At 36.0% G+C, this 19,848-nt stretch overlaps 1 protein-coding gene across 4 annotated transcripts in view; it reads right to left on the bottom strand.

The window, feature by feature from the left end:
- CUL2 (cullin 2) overlaps nucleotides 1–19,848 on the bottom strand; it is a 41,802-nt gene that overhangs the window by 13,247 nt on the left and 8,707 nt on the right. For all 4 annotated transcript variants that reach the window (XM_038122943.1, XM_038122962.1, XM_038122953.1 and 1 more), the window contains exons 3-11: nucleotides 18,737–18,839; nucleotides 16,813–16,907; nucleotides 14,011–14,116; nucleotides 11,055–11,137; nucleotides 5,345–5,441; nucleotides 5,143–5,253; nucleotides 3,748–3,910; nucleotides 2,403–2,527; nucleotides 638–745 (exon numbers count right to left, since the gene is read on the bottom strand). In XM_038122943.1, the coding sequence (XP_037978871.1) occupies nucleotides 638–745; nucleotides 2,403–2,527; nucleotides 3,748–3,910; nucleotides 5,143–5,253; nucleotides 5,345–5,441; nucleotides 11,055–11,137; nucleotides 14,011–14,116; nucleotides 16,813–16,907; nucleotides 18,737–18,839 (991 nt within the window). The remainder of the gene's footprint in view (nucleotides 1–637; nucleotides 746–2,402; nucleotides 2,528–3,747; nucleotides 3,911–5,142; nucleotides 5,254–5,344; nucleotides 5,442–11,054; nucleotides 11,138–14,010; nucleotides 14,117–16,812; nucleotides 16,908–18,736; nucleotides 18,840–19,848) is intronic.

The raw sequence follows: 19,848 nt of genomic DNA, 5'->3' as shown, positions 1-19,848 counted from the left end.
ATTATAATTAATAATGATTAATATTAAAATTTATGATAATTAGAATCGTTATCTTGAATACCTGCATGGCTATGCATTTCAAATACAAGAGCAGCAAGCCTCTTTCCCTATATTTATTATTTAAATTCAAGTGCAGCTCTCTCCTGGAAGAAGTTACCTATCATGGCAGTGATTGAAGTAATAGAAGTTTCCAGATATTCTTTGCAGTCAACTTGAAAAATCTAAGCAAAGATTTTGTGGAAGTAATACTAAAAGCATTCAGAGATAAACATTATCTCAGCAAGCAAATTCAAGTTCAAATGCATGCAAGAATTACCAAACCTCCCAAACCTCACCTTAGTTGCCTATTTATTATCTGCACTTATATTTGCACTGAATGGATCAGCACTATTTTTGTGTTTTGAAATATGATGAAAAGAAGGGTCTTCCTTCCAGAAAACAAGTATTAAAATGGTCTCCTTTAATTTCTCTTGTCCCTTACACTGGACTGTCTTTTGCTCCATTGCATTTCTAAACTAGAAAGATTGCATATGAACTGTCATTGACCATGTGTTGATGCTATGAAGAGTTTTGGTGAGCTTGAATCAGGGTCCTGGATTTTGTTTTCCAAGGCTTTGTTTACTTAAGTAAAAATTACCTTGTCAAGGGCACTCATAAAGTGTTGATCACCATTCAAAACAGTGTTGATCAGTTGAACAAATTTACTATGTACTTCCAAAACTGACTCCACAAACTGAGTTGGCATCTAAAGAGGGTAGATAAAACAGAAAGAAGTTAGTGAGGAAAGTAGTAATACCTAACACAAACATATCTAGATTAGTTGTAGATTTTTTACTAATTACTCTTTTTTGAGAACGCTTATACTACAGTGAATTTTTAGAGGATGGATTCTGCTGTACTCTCACACTATGCTGCTAGAGCATGCTTTGGGAATAAAAAGTCTAGGCTACATTTACAGTCCTGCTATCCAATCTAGATTTGAATCTATACTGCTCCCATGCCATCTATTTTTTCCCTAAAATCCATTATTAGCCTTTTCAAAAATCATTAATCCTAATATAAATAGAGCAATCAAGCAACTGGTATAATAAACTGCTGCTTCTCCTACACAGAGACCTTAGAGACAGAAAATCTGGATGACCCCCTTACATTTTCCTACATAGGGCAGTTACCAATTTAATTTCATGCACTACATTCCAGCATCATATTCTGCATAGAAATGACTGACACGACCTGGAGGAGTCCCTACACAGACAAGCTGGCAGGCACAAGTGCAACAATGTGTGTGAAAGGCACTGGCTCTGTAGCATAACTCCCCAAGCACATTCTCAGCTTCCACATTAAAAATGTTTCAAAGTACATAATTTATACAATAGAATGAGTATTTCACACTGAAATTATCTACATAAGGCTGTGAATTGTCACCACCCTCACGGGTCTGTATTTATTTCTGTGAGTAGACACTATAAGTTTGAAAGAATAAGTTCAATAAACCTAAAAATAATTGGAAAGCAAACTATACTACTAAAGACTTCAGTATGCACACTGAAGTTACAGTGGAGTCACAGAATAGTAAGCATTCCTGTGCAGTCAGTAACAGAGTGAATGTACAACAGCTTGTGTTTATGTACTATTATAGACAGAAACACTGGATAGCTAAAGTCACCATCCTAAAGTGAGCACAGATCTAGACAGCAAGATGTACACATGCACAAATACAATGTCAAACAAAAGCTTGCAGTTTGTCTCTGAACAGCAATGCTGGAGACACAAAAATGGAATTGAGTCATTTAAACAGACATATGCAGAAAAAAAGTTTAACGCACTTTAGTAAAGTAATATTTTTAATGTTTTAATAATAATAATAATTAACTTAATATTTTAAATAATATATTTTTATGGAATAATATAAATAATAAGATAATAATATTTTCAGAAATTACATGAAAATATAAAGCAAAATGACTACAAAGCTATTATGAAAACCACCAGACTGAAATCAGGACAGGATGTCAAGTCTTTACAAAATGGAATCACTGGCTTCTAATATCAGAACAGCAAATGCCACTGACTTAAGAGAAATTCAGAAAGAAAAAAAAAAAAAGCATAGATGGAACAAAAGGACCTACTTGCCCTGGCAGTATTAAGCAAACAACAATGAGAAATATCTGGCTGCAGTTGTTTCTGGTTAGATCACAACAATTACAACAGTCAGCTCTCTGAATAGATAATGCGGCACAGCTAACCATGCTGATAAGAAGTTACAACTTATCCATCATGTTCCAAACCAATTTTATGCAGGTAAAATTAAAAAAAAAAAAAAAACAACTAAAAGGAAAAGGGTAAACACTTAATCAAGACTGTTAATCAAACAGTCATTTCAGTTGCCTGAGGAAACTCACATTTTCCTGAGAAAGATTGCTGGTTGCTCTAAGGCCCTCATCATGGATATGGTTTTGTAGTTCCTGAATCATATGAGGTAAACCACTTGACACAGCACGAAGTAGAGTATACATATTTGCCATGTCTGTAACAGAGATACATTTTTATAGAGTACACTTAGAAACACTAAAAATTAACACTTAATACAGTATCATAATTTCCAATAGAACTTATTAAAAATGGAAACAAGAACAACTGATTTGAGAGAAAAAATTAACATACACTGGATCACTTACAAACAAAAAATTAACATACACTGGATCACTGACAAAAGAAAAAAGGAAAGAGTAGGCCTATTATCAATGGTTACTGAGTCCTGCCATTGTGACTACCTCACCCTTCCAATACAGCTTCTTTAGGAGAGACTCTAAGAAGAGAGGTGGGCTAGTGTGGAGAAATAGTGTGCCAGTTTATTTTAAACCCTGCCCTTTCTTAATCTCCCTTAGCAGTAGCTGACTAAAATCAGTTTAGATATCTTCTTGACTTTTTATTTGCCTCCAGTGGTAGCTTGAAAATTTTCTCAGGTGAGAAGAGCTCTAAACAAGCAACTGCTGTTTTTATTACATTTTGCCTCCCTGCACCCCCAAAAAGAAACCAAACAAAACAGATCCAAACTCTGATCAAACTTTAAAGATTCCCTGGAAAATGAACATATAATTATTAAATAAATTGGACTTTGACTGTGAAAAATAATTTGTTTCACATAAGAGATACTATCTTTCATGCAAGAATAAGCATTCTTTCAAAGATAAGAGGCATGTAGTCATGGGGAAGCATGGTTTTTTTAGTCAGGCAGGGAATATAACTACCAGAGCATCTCCTTCTGTAAAAAAGATTTGGGATGAGAGGTCACAAAAGATTCAGGACAATAAAAAGTAGCTATGAAAAGATACCAAAATATTTTATAAGCCTGACCTGTTAAGTGATGATGAAGAAATCTGTTAAGACAGAGCCATTGGTTTACAAAGGTAAGCACAAGCATAATATATGATAAATTCTACAGGACACAGGACTTCAGTGTGTTTTTAAGATGACTAAGACACGGAAAGAGAAAGAGCATTAGCTGAAAGAATGATTGTTAACAGTAAAAATAAGGTTTTGACTATATACTTGGAAGAATAAAAATGAGTTACATGCTAAAAGAAAAATGTCATTCAGGGTTTAATGGGGATTTCTAGATTAGTAACAGTAATTGAAAATGCTTATATGCACAGTAGGTCATTGAAAAAAGATAGGAAATGGCAATGCTAAGTGAATAAATGGAAAAAAAACTTTTCAGTTTTTTTTGTGACCGATGAGACTTACCACTTCTTTTCTCTTGTCTGATAATATTGTGACATTCTGCATGTAGAAATTGCAAGTGATCAGCTACCATCCTCTGTTGGCATTCATGAGTCACTTTGCCATATGAGCTGGGATTCAAGTACTTCCGACATCTCATTTCTTCATCTTTTAATCTACCTAAAACCTACACAGAAGAGTTTAAACTGAGAGCTGAAGAAATACTGACAACCTATATAGCACCAGAATGTACAACAGTGTATGTATGTAGAATGAGAAACAAGAGTAAGTAATAAGAGTTACAAAAGAACTTGTGCAGGATGAAAAATTTCATTTGTTTTTCTGAATTAGGCTATTACTGATTGAACATAATCTAGTCTGAGTACTAACTAGGCTTGGTCTCTACTAGATGTCCACCAGCATTCCATAGTTTTCATATTGAAATTACTTGTTCCCTCGAATCTTGTGACTAGTCTTCTCCAACTTCTCTTACCATACTTCTTATTCCTTCTGACAAAATTTTACCACAATTATCTAACAAAAAGAGAACTCCAAGAATCACTTTACTATTCCAAGTCCATCTGCTTGTATGTAAACATCTGCTCAATAGGTACAGGAGTACATCTGAGCTATTAATAAAAGCTCTTTTTATAACTCAGTGAAGGAAATATGCTTAATCATAAGTCATATGAACACTGCCATAAAAGCACTTACACCCTGTGAATATGAGGGGGGTCTAGGGAGAGTAGTGCAGCTGCAGACTGCTAATGATAGGCAAAACAGCTTTTGGTTTAGGTGAAGTCTTAGCTTGTCCCTGAATTTCAACACAGGTCTGTAACCATTAGCTTAAAAGCAATTTCACAGCCCTCTTCTCAACTCTTCTATCTCGGTAGTGCAGACAGTACAGGACCAAGAACTGACTCCTAGTGTTGTATTCATCTTTGTTTTCTCAAACTAGGCATAAGAATTACAAGTAATTTAACCACAACATAACTTCATACACCACGAAGCAAAATGAAAGAAAATCCACCTCAGATTATGTAACTTTTAATAATGTTTTGTAACAACTCGAGAGTCTTTTCTAAACATATTGCTAAAACTCTAATGTTAACCTACTCCAAACTGAAAGAAAAGAAGGAAGTGAGGAAGTAATACTAATCAACCTGATATGTTTTATTTTTTTGACTTTTTCTTTTCACTTTTCAACTATTGAGTCATCATTTATTATCAAATATTTTGATACCTACTGTCCACCCATAGCAAAGTTTGTAGTTTATGTTCAGATTAACCATGTCACTAAAAAATAACATTTCAATTACACGAAAACATAACATGAAGAACAACTATGAGAACCATAGAGGACATGTATCATCAGTAAAATTACTTTAATTATTGCATGTGTATTGAAGAATCTCCTACCTTCTCCATGTACTGTGAGCAATTTGACTCTTGCAATAAGTTCGAAGCTTCTTGTTTATAATACTCCCCTGTTTCATTCAGAAAAGGACACTCAAAAATTTCCTGATAAAACTAGAAAAGAGAATTTTTTTAAAGGACAAATAATGTATATACTAGATTGACATTCCAAATTAAAAATACATAACCAGAAATGTGTATCTACCTTTAGGGGGAATTTTTTCTTATACTGTTCAACATGAACAAAGGAGTTAATAACCCCATGGATTACTTTCTGGTTTGGGTCTTCTCCACAGCGATCACTGAAATAGACAAAGAAAACATTTATGACAATGCAGGAATCTGGTGTAACTCATCTACAGCCAAATGAAATAAAATTGGATGAAAACATTTTCCAGTAAACTCCCTTGCTCAAATTGGCAAAATTAAAGAAGATTAAGATTAAAATAAAAAATGCACTTCTTTCTCTCATATACATTTAAATTGTTGAGATAGTTATTCATAAACATTCAAAAGTATTTAAAGGTCATGAAATTTCCAAGTATTTGCTAAGGATCTAAGTATTCCAAATTAAATATTCTATGTAAGTAGTTTAAAAGCTACAGTAATTTCCATCTTGTTTACATAGACTACCTTCACACTCTAGCCCCTTCCAAAAAATCCATCCTTTTTACCAGCACCACAACAAGAAGTATGCTGTTTTCTTTCTTGAATATCTACTATTCAACATGTAGATTTCAAGTAGAATAAATAACACACATAGCCCATTATGTCACAATATTTAATCATACATTATACAGGAAAGGAAAAACCTTACATCTTACAGTCAACTTCTTAGCTTCAAACAAAGGAGTTGAAGTGAAGAAAATGTTGTCTTTAATTCCATTCAGGTGAAAATAGAAGTAATTAAAACGAGAGTTTTGCATGCTAAAAAGACTAGTGTTCAGTCCTTTGCAAAGACTGGGAAATAACCAGCATTCAAAACAGCACAGACTTCCTCTTAAGACATGAAAAGTTCTAAAAAAATTCCACTTTTCATATGTACTTTACAACTAAGTAAAAAATATTCTCTAGCTCCTAAGGTGTTAAATAGGACTAAAATATGATTTACAAAAGTATATTTATGATTAAGCATCAAAGACAAATATTACCATATACGCTTCTAGGCTGGGATGAAATGGGAGAGAAGTAATTTTGGTAATTTTGCTAATGTCATTTATTTTGGTTTGTAATCAGGAGAAACTCCAGAGGATGCCCATGAGCTGTGGAGGTTTACCAGGACAGACACACCAGTAAGTCATTGGTATTATGCACACCAGACCACCTTCATGTATTCACAAGTGTTAATCATTGATTTTGCTTTCAAACACTACTCTTTTCTCAGTTCTGAAAACTTAAGCTTATGATGGGTGTAAAGAATTAGCTCTCTTAACAGATAATGAGCAGTCACTGTATGGTTTATGCAGCTTGATTATCCATTACAGATGAACTGAACTGATGGGTTCCATCAGGGATGGTCTGATTTTTTCACACAGGGAGCAGGAAGATTTCCTCTGCTTGTGGGAGCTGAACCAATGGAATGAACCTGTGTTTGGGTACATGTAATGACACCCTGCATCCCTGCCAACATCTCTCTGCAGGGTCTGGTTTATGATGGCAGAGGCAGCAGCACGGATTCATAGAAAGGAGAAGTCCCATCTGCCCTGGGCCTGCACCTCCAGCCCAGAGGGGCCCAGGAGCACAGAGAGCTGCAGGAAGCATGCAGCCTGTGAACACAGGGCTAGGCCATGGAGCATAGGAAGCCACAGAACAAAAAGCTGAGCATATTACAAATGGGGCTCTGGCAAGAGACAGCCCAGTCCAGCTCTCACATGCAGGGCTCTGGATCTGGTACACAAACACGAGCAGCATCACTGGAGGAACAGCTCAAGTGCCAGCTTCCCTCTGCTCAGTTCACAGGCCAGTTGAGACCTTAGCCCATATATGTGTGGGAGGGGAGGGGGCAGCAATGGCCAGACCCAGGGGACTCAAAGGAACATGAGGAAAGAGCTGTATGAGTACAGGAGACATGCTCCATGGAAGAGCTGGAAGGAAGGAAACAAGCTTTTCAAACAGAGGTCAGATGGCTCAAAGGTAATAAATGGAAACAAACCCAGCACAAAACAGGCCTTGCCTGCTCTGGCAGCCACTTCAGGTTTTTATTTACATCAATGGCACTCTGCTCCCAGGAATGTGTAGTGCCAATGTCAAAAAAATGTGACAGAAGTTTTAAGGATGACTTTCACAAAAGCTGTAGTAGTACAACTGTAGAGAACAACTGCCACACTAAAATGGAATTGGTGACCCTGCAAAGGTAGAAGTCTATGAAACATTTGTTTTCCTTCTTGGCAGCACTCAGCAAGCAATACAGATGCATAAAGCTACAGAGCAGCTGCAACACAGGTTGAAGCAGGGATGTCACAGGATATCTTGTGTACGGGAATGGAATCTGGATAAAAAGATTAAGTGATAGAAACACAAATTCCACTAATTCAGGTGGTGGCTAGGTTTTTTTTTTTGGTTTTTTTTTTTTTTTTTCTCCAAAAGAAATGGAGAAAGCTACAAAACACACAAGAAAGTTGTGCTGGTTTATATTCACTTCATCTTGTTCCTGTTATCAGGCTCAAGCTAACAGTGGATGTTCATGTATTGTACAGTGTATTACTATAGTTCCAAAGAAGAACATTTTTAAAATTTCAGGTAAAATAATTAGATATCAGATTAATTAAAAGAAGATTCCATCACTCAAAAGTGCTCTGCTGTGTAAGACCAAGGGTCTTTCAAGGCCAATTACCTACCAAAATTCAATGTCAACTAGATGAGACTGTTCCAAACACTTTAAAAACAGTTAGCTTCCAATAGCTTTAATTTCAAACAAATGCTACAGATAATGTATCAGCTTAGGCAGGAATAGGCCCAGTTAGTTAGAAAGTGTTAGTTATCTTTCGTAGAGAAGTTAAGTTAGTCTCTTAGTTAGTCTGTACTAATCACACTGTCATTTGAGATAGCACCTGAGTAGCACCTGAGTAATTTCCAAATTATTTCTCTTTAAGAATTTCATAGATGAATTTTCTCACAACTCAAGATCTTGTCAGCTTCCTGTTGTGTTGAAACAAAAATGCTTAAGTTGATATTCAGCTCACCTTGTAGGAGGAATGCTTGGGCTAGAGGAAGGGGGATGAAAGTGTTATACTCAGAACTCTATATTAGAAGTGCAGTCAGACAAGACAGGCTTAAGTGATTTAAGAATTCTCTGCTGTTCAAGGGGGCTAATCCTGTTCCCTTTTGCTCAGTCACAGCCCTCCATCTCTCTTCTTTTGCTTTGGCACTTATCTAACACTTTGCTGAACTGACTTGTGCCAACTTGGTGAAACATTAGCCAAGATGGTTTTCTGTCACATTAGCAGTTCAGCTGGGTCACTAAGGAACTAGGTGAGCACCAAATTCAGCACATGAAAGGTAGTAGAGCACAGCCTGCTCCTTTTCGGTGTCAGTAAACTCTTAGATCAGTTTAGCCATCTTGTTCAGCTGGGCCACAAGCCACTACTTGTATTTCTTTATTTTCATGTATAAAAAAAAGTTTATTGTCAGTTTTAATGTATAATCTATTGCATAAGCTTATAGCTTCTAAAAAGTCAGTGTGCTTAAGGCTGTAGTCAGAAGTCTTCTTAAAAAATCCAGTTAAATACACTGATAAAGTAACATTTGAAAGAAGAATTTGTGGCTCTGCTTCCCTACCTTTTCCACTACAGTAAGAAAGCTACTTTAAATGCAATAATTGACTACAGTGTTGGTTATCAACTCCACATACTGTTGTATGCTACACAAACTTCCTGCCTAGAAGCAGTTCAACTGTCCCATCTACATTAATTTATTTTTTTACAGCATTGTAATAAACTGAACCATGCACAAACAACTACTATGAGGAAGATGAAGAATAGAGGAGTTTTTAAGCATATACATGTATTAGCAATTTTATTATTTTTTTCAAGTTATATTATTCCCATGCATATTCTTGCATGTCTGACAGATATAACTTATGGATATCCACCTTATTTAATCCCTGAATTAGAGAATTCAATACTAAAAGACATTTAAGTCACTTGCAGCAGTGTCTTTAAAACTGCCTCTTAAAAGCTGTACTGACCACTGAAATTACAGCAATGAACAGCGACAAGCCCATTGTTACATGCAAAGGCCATCCTCAGAATCCCCACAGGAAGCACTGCGTTTCATGACAGCAGGAAAAAAAAAGCTACAATAAGTAGTTCTCTCTTATGTAATTCATTAAATGATATGCAGATCACAAAGTGGCTTGAATAAACTAAATATGAATTGTGGATGTATAGTTTGAGAAGCAGAACTGAATTAACTTCTCTGAGATCACACAAAAGACTCCCTAATAAAGAATGGAAAAAAAAATCTGAATCCAACCATTAGAGACAAGGACGGAAGCTCTATTTCAAAGTTTCCAAACAGTTCAGTAACAAATAGTTTACACTTGTTACAGTCTCAAGATCTAATGCCTCCCAAAGCCAGTGACAGCCTTGATCAAAACACCCTGGGGAGGTCTGCAGTCAGCCTCAAGCTATATACAGACCATTATTTTAAGGGGCATCAGATGTCTGTTGACAAAGGTTTTCACACACATTTCCACTCCCACCCACCAGTGAAATATATACATTAAGTCAGACAAGTCTCCAGCATTACTATGCTTGATGTAACAAAGGAGAAAGTTCTTCACCACGAATTAGAGAATCTCCATTTAGTAAAAATAGTTTGAGAAAATAAGGATAAAGCACTATTAGTCCTGGTTACAAAGGAATGATGATTCAACAAATGGAAGCAAATAAATACTTCCTGGCTTCAGAAATGCCATCCAAAATGCCATCCATATCCATTATTTTGTTGACAAATATTTAATTCAGGAATGAAAAATACAAATAAACGATTAAAATAAGGTTTTCAATGCCTTACAGATTTTTTTCTGACCAAGTGCATGTTCAAGGAATCCCAACCTGCCAAAATACCTCTCTCCCTACGGGTGTAGTTTACCTACACCAGTCTGGTCACCTGAATAATCAGTTTAAAAAATCCCAGTCATTAGGCAACTCCAGAGTGTTGTATCCTAAACAGTGGTAGGAGTGCAGAAACTGATGAAACTTACAACTACACACAAGATCTGTAGTAGATCCAAAATTTCTTTATTCATAAAATTAGAAGGTCCTTTAGAAGTTAAATAAAATTTTTAAATCAAAGCTTTAAATGTCCCAAGATCTTTGGCTTTGTTTAGAAGTATTAAAAAATATTCAGAAATAAAATAGTAACTTTCCCTCAAACTACAAAAAAAATTATCCTTATTTTATTCAAGCTGAATACCAAAAATGTTAAGTGATGGTACTAATCTGAAAAACAGAAACTCAGAAGCTTTATCACTTGCAAGAATTGTTCTGGGTTCCATGCAAACACAGCTTCTCTGGCTTAGGCAAATTTTGCCCAAGGCCTGGTCCTTAACTTGAGTGACAGCACAAAAGCTAAAGGCAGACAGCATCAGGTGGAGAAAAAGGCAAAAGGCATCCTATGGGACCTGGACAATTATTCTAACTCCTCTCCTATCTCATTGATAAGTAGGGTTGCTGAAACAGAAAGATCACTGCTCTGTGGTTACAGGGAATTCACTGCCTTTCTCTACACATGAAAGCCACAAATAAACAGCTACAACAGGAAAAGCTGATAGACCATCACCACCTGAAAAGAAGTTACCTTAAAAAACCAAACATAAAAGAATTCTGTTAAAGTCCACAGATTTTCAAAGTAAAAAAAAAAAGTGCAATACCCCCACATTATGTTAAAGCAAGAAACAATCAAACACTCACTTTTTTATTTCTCGGAGGAGCATCCGAATAAGGACGGCCTGCAGTGGCTCAATCATTAATTTTCTCCACATATCAAGAGCTAGCTGTCAGGACACAACACAAGTTTACATCAATAAAAAGCACATTTTAAAAACCCCTTAAAACCACCACATCAAACTCAGAACAGTACCAAAGATGACATAATTTTCCATTCAGGATTTTAAAAATGCAGTTGTTAAGTAACCTCTTCTTTCCTTAGTCAGGCAGTATGTGAATGCTGGCTTCCCAGCCTGCATTCTTCCTACACATCTCATAGAACTGATTCATTCCTTGGTTCTACTCCAAGTATTCTCAAATGCATGTAAGGACTCTAAGCAAGTTGGTTACAGGGGCAGATTTTGAGACTACACATAAACGAAATCTGCACAGTAATAGGTAAGTAACATACCTTTCTAACCAAAGTGTCTGAACATGTACAAACACCAGTATTTCTAACAATGATCACAAAATAAGTTTCAGCTGACCCAAGGGAATTTCTTGGCCAATTTGTCAGAGGTCACAGTCAAAGATACAGAATCCTTTCATCCAACACACAAAGAACATCTCCAATCTAAGATGCTTACATCTTAAGCAAAGTCACTGGCAAGCTAACATTTGGCTTCAAATGGAATTCAAATAAATTCAAGAATTCATCAGTTCTTATGGGTGAAGCAGTTGCTCCCAAGATATACCATTTTTAAAAAAACAGTTGCAATACTTCAAATGAGCTTTTACACTTGAATGAAAGTCAGATTTAATTGTCCCCCAAAAGGGACAATGTGATCCCTTATATATGGAGAATAACTGCACATAGGAGACCTCCAAAAACACCTGCCAGGAAGTAGCAGACTGGGAAAAAATGAAACTGCAAAGTTCAGTAAGGACAGATGGAATATTGCTTCTGAGAAAGCCTTGACAGAACTAACAGGTCATTAGATTTAAAAATTAAACTACCAATCAGGTATGCCTTAACTGAAAGCAGGGACATAGCTATCAACTGCCAATCTGACCCACTCTGTGAAATAAATCTCCTTTTTAAAGAGCAGACAAATGAACTTGCTCCAACTGTCACAGCTATTCAGCACCCACGCTGCAATACAGAAAGTAATCCTGACACAACTGCACCATAAACAGGCTAAAGGAGAGGTAAAGGTTTCCTTATAAATCCAAAGACAGATGATGTTCTGAAACTAAAGTTGTGTTAGGAGTGATTTTCCCTGTCTCGCCTTGTGGAGAGTAGCTGGAGAACAGCTAAGTTTCTGAAAGACAACAGGAACTCATCCAGTACAGAATGAAAGTCAGCTGAAAGAAGCCAGCTCTAGAGAGATATAAGAAAAGGAGGGAAAAAAAAGGAAAAGAACTGATACATTTTGCGACTATGAGGTGAAGAGAAACAACCTCAGGTAGATAATTCTGCAATGTGGTATCTAGCATGGTCCTTCTCACATATGAGCTACCAGTGGAAAGCAAAATCAAGTTGCCTATTGTAATTTTCTTGTCAAATAAACTAAAGACAGATCAATCCAGCAACTTGATGTATTAGTTCAAGACAGTTTCTCCCACTTGAGGATAGGGACTGATCTTACTTCTCCAACTAGACTGGCAATACTGAATGTGGCAGTTTTCTCCATTTTCCAGAATCTATTTCAGGGGGGAAAATTGCCCAGAAGGCACATCTTAAATAAAGGTATTTATGCTCAGGACTCCCATAGAGCCATTGAAAACTCAGGAGTTTGAAATCAGTGATAGGACCTTAACTCAGAAAAGCAGCGTCCTTCACCATTCATACCATTCAGAGAAGAAAGTAAGTGAGCACTTGCAAGCACTGGCAGACTATTTTCATTAACTTATCTCATCCTGTATATTTCCTAGTACAACAATTACTGAACGTCTGGAACACTTGTGGGGATGAAGAACTGCTTGAAGCTGTGCCCACACACCTCACACACGCACCTCTGCTCTCATGTACAGACCTACAGTTACACACCTCAGAAGAACTGAGCAAGAACGGAATTGTTTAAGATTACTGAAAAGCTCCCTAAGTTTTGTTAGCACGCAAGAGTGATGTTGAGACAGAAACTTCAGAACAGAGAGTGCAGTTCTGCTTCTAAAAATACTGGGCATTATTTCTGTAACTTCATGCTGAGACTGAAGAGAACTATACATAAAATAAACATGTTTGCCCTCGGGTAGATAAAGGCCAGATCATTTCAGTCATCTAAAATGGCATAAACAGTAATTCCTTCCATTCTAAAGTGATGAACAACAAATAATTTGACTTCTGCCAGAGCCCTTGTACAATCCAAAGAATAAAAGATAGAATCTTACAGGAACCATAATGGAAGAGTAAATGCTTTCAAAACAAAGACTAGATAAACTTGCCAAGTGCCTTGTAGGTCAAGAAATGGAGCAATGAATTCACCAAAATAGTGCTGCAATTTAATACATAAATGTAGGACTCAAGTCTCCATTACTTTTCAGGACAAAGAAGTGACTGCTATAAACCTAATCCTGCATCAGTTGTGAACAGATATTAACTTTACTGCCTTGAGATTCTCAAGAAAAGCTTTTATACCCTGTCACATCAAGAAATAGAAGCCTAAAAACTAATATTTCAAGGGCTTCCAAAAACAAAAGTATACTGCTTCTTCAACTTGTTTTTCTAGATAGCAGTATCACTTAAGAAACTAAAGTTTGTTTGCGAAGTGTTTCCATTAGCACATTTTAAACCCAAGTTTTCCAACAGTTTTCCTATTTGTTTCTTTACCCTGCCAGGTCACTCTTCTATACCAAAACTGTACTCTCATTTTACAACGGGAACAGTGCTTACATCTACAATATTTCTGTGACATAAAAAAGTGAAAATTTCAAGGACAAAACTGAACTCATAGCATTCCGAATACTCTTTATATCCAACCCCACTTCCAGAGACACCTACCTCTCCAATTTCCATCAAAGGTTCATTCATATCCACCCCTCCATAACCATACTGAAGATCAGCTTCAGTCAATTTGTTCTTCTTAATAAACTGTGTGTTGAGGTACCTATAGAAATAAGCATAGCCTCATCAAAACAGGCAAAAATAAAAGCCTTTTTAAATTGAGTTCAGAATTGTGGAATGTCTTTCACATCACAAAATATAGCCTCCTTTAACCAATGCCATTGCTATTTGTAGAAAAATGTTACAATACAAATGACACTGAAAGAATTTACATCACATTAAAACAGTAGTGTTGGTAACAGAGATCAAATGTCACTGAAATATCACTGTCAGCATTTTCTTGGTGAGCAATATACTTGTGTAAGAATCCAACCTTTCAACATGCACTACTTATACATACATACATACATACATATATGTGCAAAATAACTCTTAAACTCACTGATTAGTATTAGAGTGCTAGTAGTTCATTTTAATGATAGAAAAACACTCCTACTATCGGATATATTTAAAAGTATTTCCTTCTACCTGTACCTGTTTATTCTTCTGTGTTTCTTTCAGACTGAAATGCAGAAGTACTGCTCATTTTAACAGGGCAAACTTTTGTCTGTTATGATCCCTTACTCAGGCCATGGTAACTAGTTAACAGCCAGATTACAAATTATAAAGAGAAGAATTTTCAGAAATTATTTTAAGTAACAGTTATAAAGAAGAAATGCTATAAATGCTATTTTTAAATTCAATATTTACTACTGTATGCATAGTTTTTATAAAGAACACAAAATGGATTCTGGGCAAGACCTGCTAAAACATCCCTCTTGGCTCTCAGTATTCCCATAGAACAAATATTGTAACATTTTTAAACAGGACCATTCTTTCCTTTCCCAGGTAACTGGGAAAAAATTTGAATATAATTCCCAACTACACTTATTTATTATATTAGAAATGCTTAAATTTCTAATATGAAATATGAATTTCTAAATGAAAGGCAACTGAGAAGGTCTTTTAAATTTCTGATCTAACCACAAGTTTTGAGATGCTCAGTTTCAGACACTGAAAAGAGCCAGATTACTGAAGCACTTTGAGAGATTCAGGCTTCCTAGGCTGCACCAGAGCAGAGATGTCTGAACACTCTCAACATGAAGGCAAAAGCCAAGCAAAGGAGAAAAGGAGGAACACACTGTGAAATCCTGCGAACTTGAAAGAATTTAGAACGCCACAGAGTCCAAAGAAGGAAGACTTGCTGTAGTGCAGTGATGACAAACTGGAGTACAGCAGCTACTTTCAGAGCTACTTTCAGACTCTTACAGAGTACTGTAACCTGTGCTACCATCAATACCAACCATGAACTGTAAATGCAGGTATCTCTAGAAGGCTACAGGCCCTCCATGTTATATAAAACCTGTGAGGACATTAGGAACACCTCAAACACCAGCCTTAAGCAGGCTCCTTGGTGGCATTTTCCCATCTTCCCTTACGTGAACAAAGCCAAGAGCTGCCAATCTGCTTTTTCTGTTAAACTTGCTAAGAAGGAAAGTCCTTACACTCCCCTCCCTCTCTTCCACCAGTACATAGAGAAAGAGAACTAAGAGCAGCATGTAAAACTAAAAATTGCTATACCATGATATGCTGATATTATTACAAATATTTTAAAGACAAAACGGAACAAAGCAAAAGCTGCACCATGTGTGTTTAGTTTTCAGGATTTTATTATGAAAAATTGTAATACTTCTTTCTTTTTTTTTTTTTTCCTTTAAATGACTTAATTTCAATTTGCTGGATAAGGAAAGTCTCCCAATCACTTGAAATTAAAGTACGCAGACTGGATTTTTTTAAAGTACCTATGAAACCAGTTACAGCACCAAGACACTGGTAAGGCCTAATGTCCAGCATTGGTTTTATCTATTATTTTTGCCATCAGAACTAACAAATACAACAACCAAAGACATTTCTTTCCGTGTTCCTTATTCCATCAGTCTTATCACCTTGGTTTAGTCAAGCACATGTGGGATTTTTCTTTTCAAACTGAATCCAGATTTGTTTTCCTAGCAAAATGCACCAAGGAGGATGGGTAAAAAAAAACCAAACCAAAATCAACACTGAAGAAAGAAAAGATGTAACTCATTTTCCAATTGCATGATCGATCTCACATTTTAGGAATTTTGCTCATAAGTGTCTCACATTTGAGCAGTGTTTCAAATATTGCCTATCAGGTTAGAAGCAGAGATGCAAGCCTAAATAAATTTTAAGGGAATCTATTTGAAAATAACTTTCAGATTAGTACCTGTAGACATTAATCACTTTTCATTGCTGGAACAATTATACAAACTAGAATCTGGGATACAACAGAGTCAACTAAATTATAGTGCTTTTTTTCAGAGCAGGCATGCAATAAGAAAAGAACTCCACCTGATTCATAAAAAGTAGAATATAGTAAAGCTTTAACTCAAACCATGCTGGTTCAACTGCAAACTGCATTACAGTGCCATCATTGTAGAAGAACTCCTAGGATTATGAGCTTATACACTGCAGGGTTGATTAGCACCAACACATTTGGCACTGCATCAAGCAGAATATATTAGTAATGAAAGAACTTCAGGAACCATCTTGGATACTTACCTGTCGAGGCATTATTCCTTTTTGCTCATGTTCTGCTACCATAACTATATTCTCTCCAAAATTAACCTGAGGCATATTCATCTACTGCTCTCTTTAATCAACACTCTTCAACTTAACCTGCAGATCATGTTAAATTTCATGTTAATTTCAAAGGTTTAACAACTCTTTTGCAAAGCTTACCTGTATAAACAGTCCATATAGTCTGCCCCTTTGCTATACTCTTCCCAGTATCTGTGATACATAACCAGTACTTGTTCTTCCGCTTCCAGAACTCTCTGTGAAGGCACACACACCCCACACACCAGAATTAGTATGAAAATAGCACACACACTTAGGAAGTTATCATGGGATTATAATTTTGGAATAGTATTTGCATATTCAGAATTGTGGCAATGACCAATAAGCTAACACATCTTAATACTACCAAGTTTTGGTAAGCCAGCTAGAACACCTGGACTTGCTTTATTTTGCATTTAAAAATAGCAATCTCTCTACTGAATTGTTTTCTATTGATCTTTTCAGAAGTACCTGCTTAAATAAGCCTGGTTCATATTCTCACATCAAACCATTCTCTCACTGACACAGATCAGTTTTATATTCACACAGCCCCATGCACCAGAAGAACAGACCAACTATAGCAGTTGGCAACCACTATGCCTTACTGGATAGACAAGTCCTCATACTTACCAAGAATCACAGAATAAAACAAGTTTAACAAAGCACAGATACATGTAAATGAAAAAAAAAAGCATTCAAGGTTATCAAATCTAGGCCCAAATCTTTTGAAATTTAAGCAAATCATCATCTAAAAAGCTAGTGAACTTCTCAAAATATATTCATACTTCAGAGAAGTAAGTTCAATAATTCAAACTAATTAGTATGATTGGTGAGGGGGGACAAGATCCTCAGAATTCAACTTTAATTCTCTTTAGAGTTTGTATTTTTAAAATCTGGCCAAGCAGTAAAGAAGCCCATGCAAAAAATGCAAAAAGGGTAAAAAAAATTATGAAAGACGAAAGATAGTAGATAAAACAGAATTGAGAATGCTTTACTCTGCTGTATGCATTTTGCAAAAGTTTTCCAACATTATCTCAGAGACAAGTGGTGGATAGCCAATTTAAAAACCTGATGTATGCTTTCCGCTACTTCCCAAAACTTCCACTGTGCTGGCACCTGCCTGATTATCATAAGTGAGCTCATTCAGCTCACTAAATAAATGAGGAAGAAATTATTTGGCAGAGTTCTCTCTAGTTTAGTGAACTGATTTAGCCCATCAGAATGCCAGAATTATCCTCTCTGTAACCAGTGGAACTGCCCATTAAGACACCCAGTCTGTCTTGTCAAATACTTAGGTACCTAAGCATGAAGCCATTTAGCAACACTATCCAGAATTTGGAAAGTTTTACCCCCTATAAAGACACTGATAAGCATATTATTTAAATCTTCTTCTCTTTTTACTGATATAGATGGAGGCACCATTCATCTGTTCTATCTATGATACCTGATGAATCATAATTCCAATTAAATTTGCTGTCTTAACTGATGAAACAGAAGTTAACTCACAGCTATATAGACATACAAATATTGTTGTCATAATAAATAATTTGCCATTATTTCCTCTCCTCCCAAGCGTTTGTGTTATCTCTCACATATTTCAGAAGGTTTTTGTTTATCTTTAACAGAGTATATACTATCAGTTTCCAAGACACTAGAGCAGATACATTTCTGTTGAAACAGAAGGCTAATGACAAACTACTGAACATTAGCAAAATGAAGATGTTTCTCTAACTTGCTTGATTATAAGCACTCAATGTAAAAGAAAGAACTTGCTTTTCAAGCCAATGAATATATTGCACAAACCGTAACTCCTGGCTTAAAAAGAAAATTATTTCTTTTGTGTTGCATACCAGTAGGTATCTATAATACCTGCCTACGTTTGTGTGCATGTGGTGTACATGTTGTGACATGTGCTATATATTTCATATATACAAGCATTGCGTCTCTGCAACTCTGTCATCTGTGATTTAGTCTCATAAAGACCTAGAAAAAGTCAAAAAAAGGGATGAAGAACACCTACATGGACATCAGTAACTGTACAGGTTACCTTGTGCAAATGGCGTACATGATTCTCCAAAAAAATTTTAGTCTCAGTATAAAGTCTCTCTCCAAGAGGTTCGGGATAGGCCACACACAAAGCATAAATGTCTCTGGGCTCAAAGTCAAGGTTTATATTAAAGTGTGAAAACATATCAACAAAGTTTATGATTTACAGAACCAGTTTAGGTTTTGGGGTTTTTTTACATCAACCAAAAAAGATAAAATTGATTATTTTCTGAAATTAGTGTAAGCATTGACTTGTGCAAAATCCAGGTTTACAGCATCAATATTAAATTTTAAATAGTGAATGCTGAGGCAATGTTAGAGCTAAGATCTTGAAACTTCTGATAGCCCCATACTTATGTGGCTTCTACCTTTTATTTGCCATGTATAATATACAATAACCTCAAGGTGAAAAAGCAGCTTTCATGCACCATTTTCCGTATTTGCAGCCAACACAAACTGAAACTCTTCTCATATAATGGAAAGAAGCACTAATTAGATAAAGAACATGATTAGTCAAGTACAGAGCAGAGCAAACACATGGTGAAGCTGACTTCAAGCTTTCCTTCCTGGAGTCCAAAATAACTTACTGTTCCTGCATTTTGCTCTCACCTCCACAGGTAAAACAATTTCAGGGGACACCGAAAATTAAATAATCACAATGGTGGTGTGGATAAAAGAAAGTTTGTGTTCTTTATAACCATTATTATAATTTCAGTAATCTTGTTTAGATCACAGCCACAAAAAACAATTATACTTGCTAACTTAAACGGGCAGCAGCAACCTGTTAAGCCACCTGTTAACCACCTTAAGGTGGTTTTGGCCCCAAACTACCTTGCAGAGCTACACCTTTGGTTTGTATCAAGTTTTAAGAGTAATTTGAGGAAGAGAAGTTATGACTGAGAACTTTGCTTTCAGAAAAGTCAAGCAAGGATTAGGTCAAGCTTCACATGAACAACTGTGGGAAATAAACTAATTCTGCAAAAATTACTTTAAAACATGGCTTAAGCACTAAGCCTAGGCACTTTATAAAGCCAACTATGGCAGAAATCAATAATTTAGTATATCACTTCAATCAAGGGAAGACACAAGATCTGCTTTCCTCTAGTCTACCCT

Source organism: Motacilla alba, chromosome 2, assembly GCF_015832195.1.
Source record: "Motacilla alba alba isolate MOTALB_02 chromosome 2, Motacilla_alba_V1.0_pri, whole genome shotgun sequence".
Taxonomy (NCBI): Eukaryota; Metazoa; Chordata; class Aves; order Passeriformes; family Motacillidae; genus Motacilla; species Motacilla alba.
Note: the sequence above shows the minus strand (reverse complement) of the source record. Positions and strands in the feature narration are given on the sequence as shown.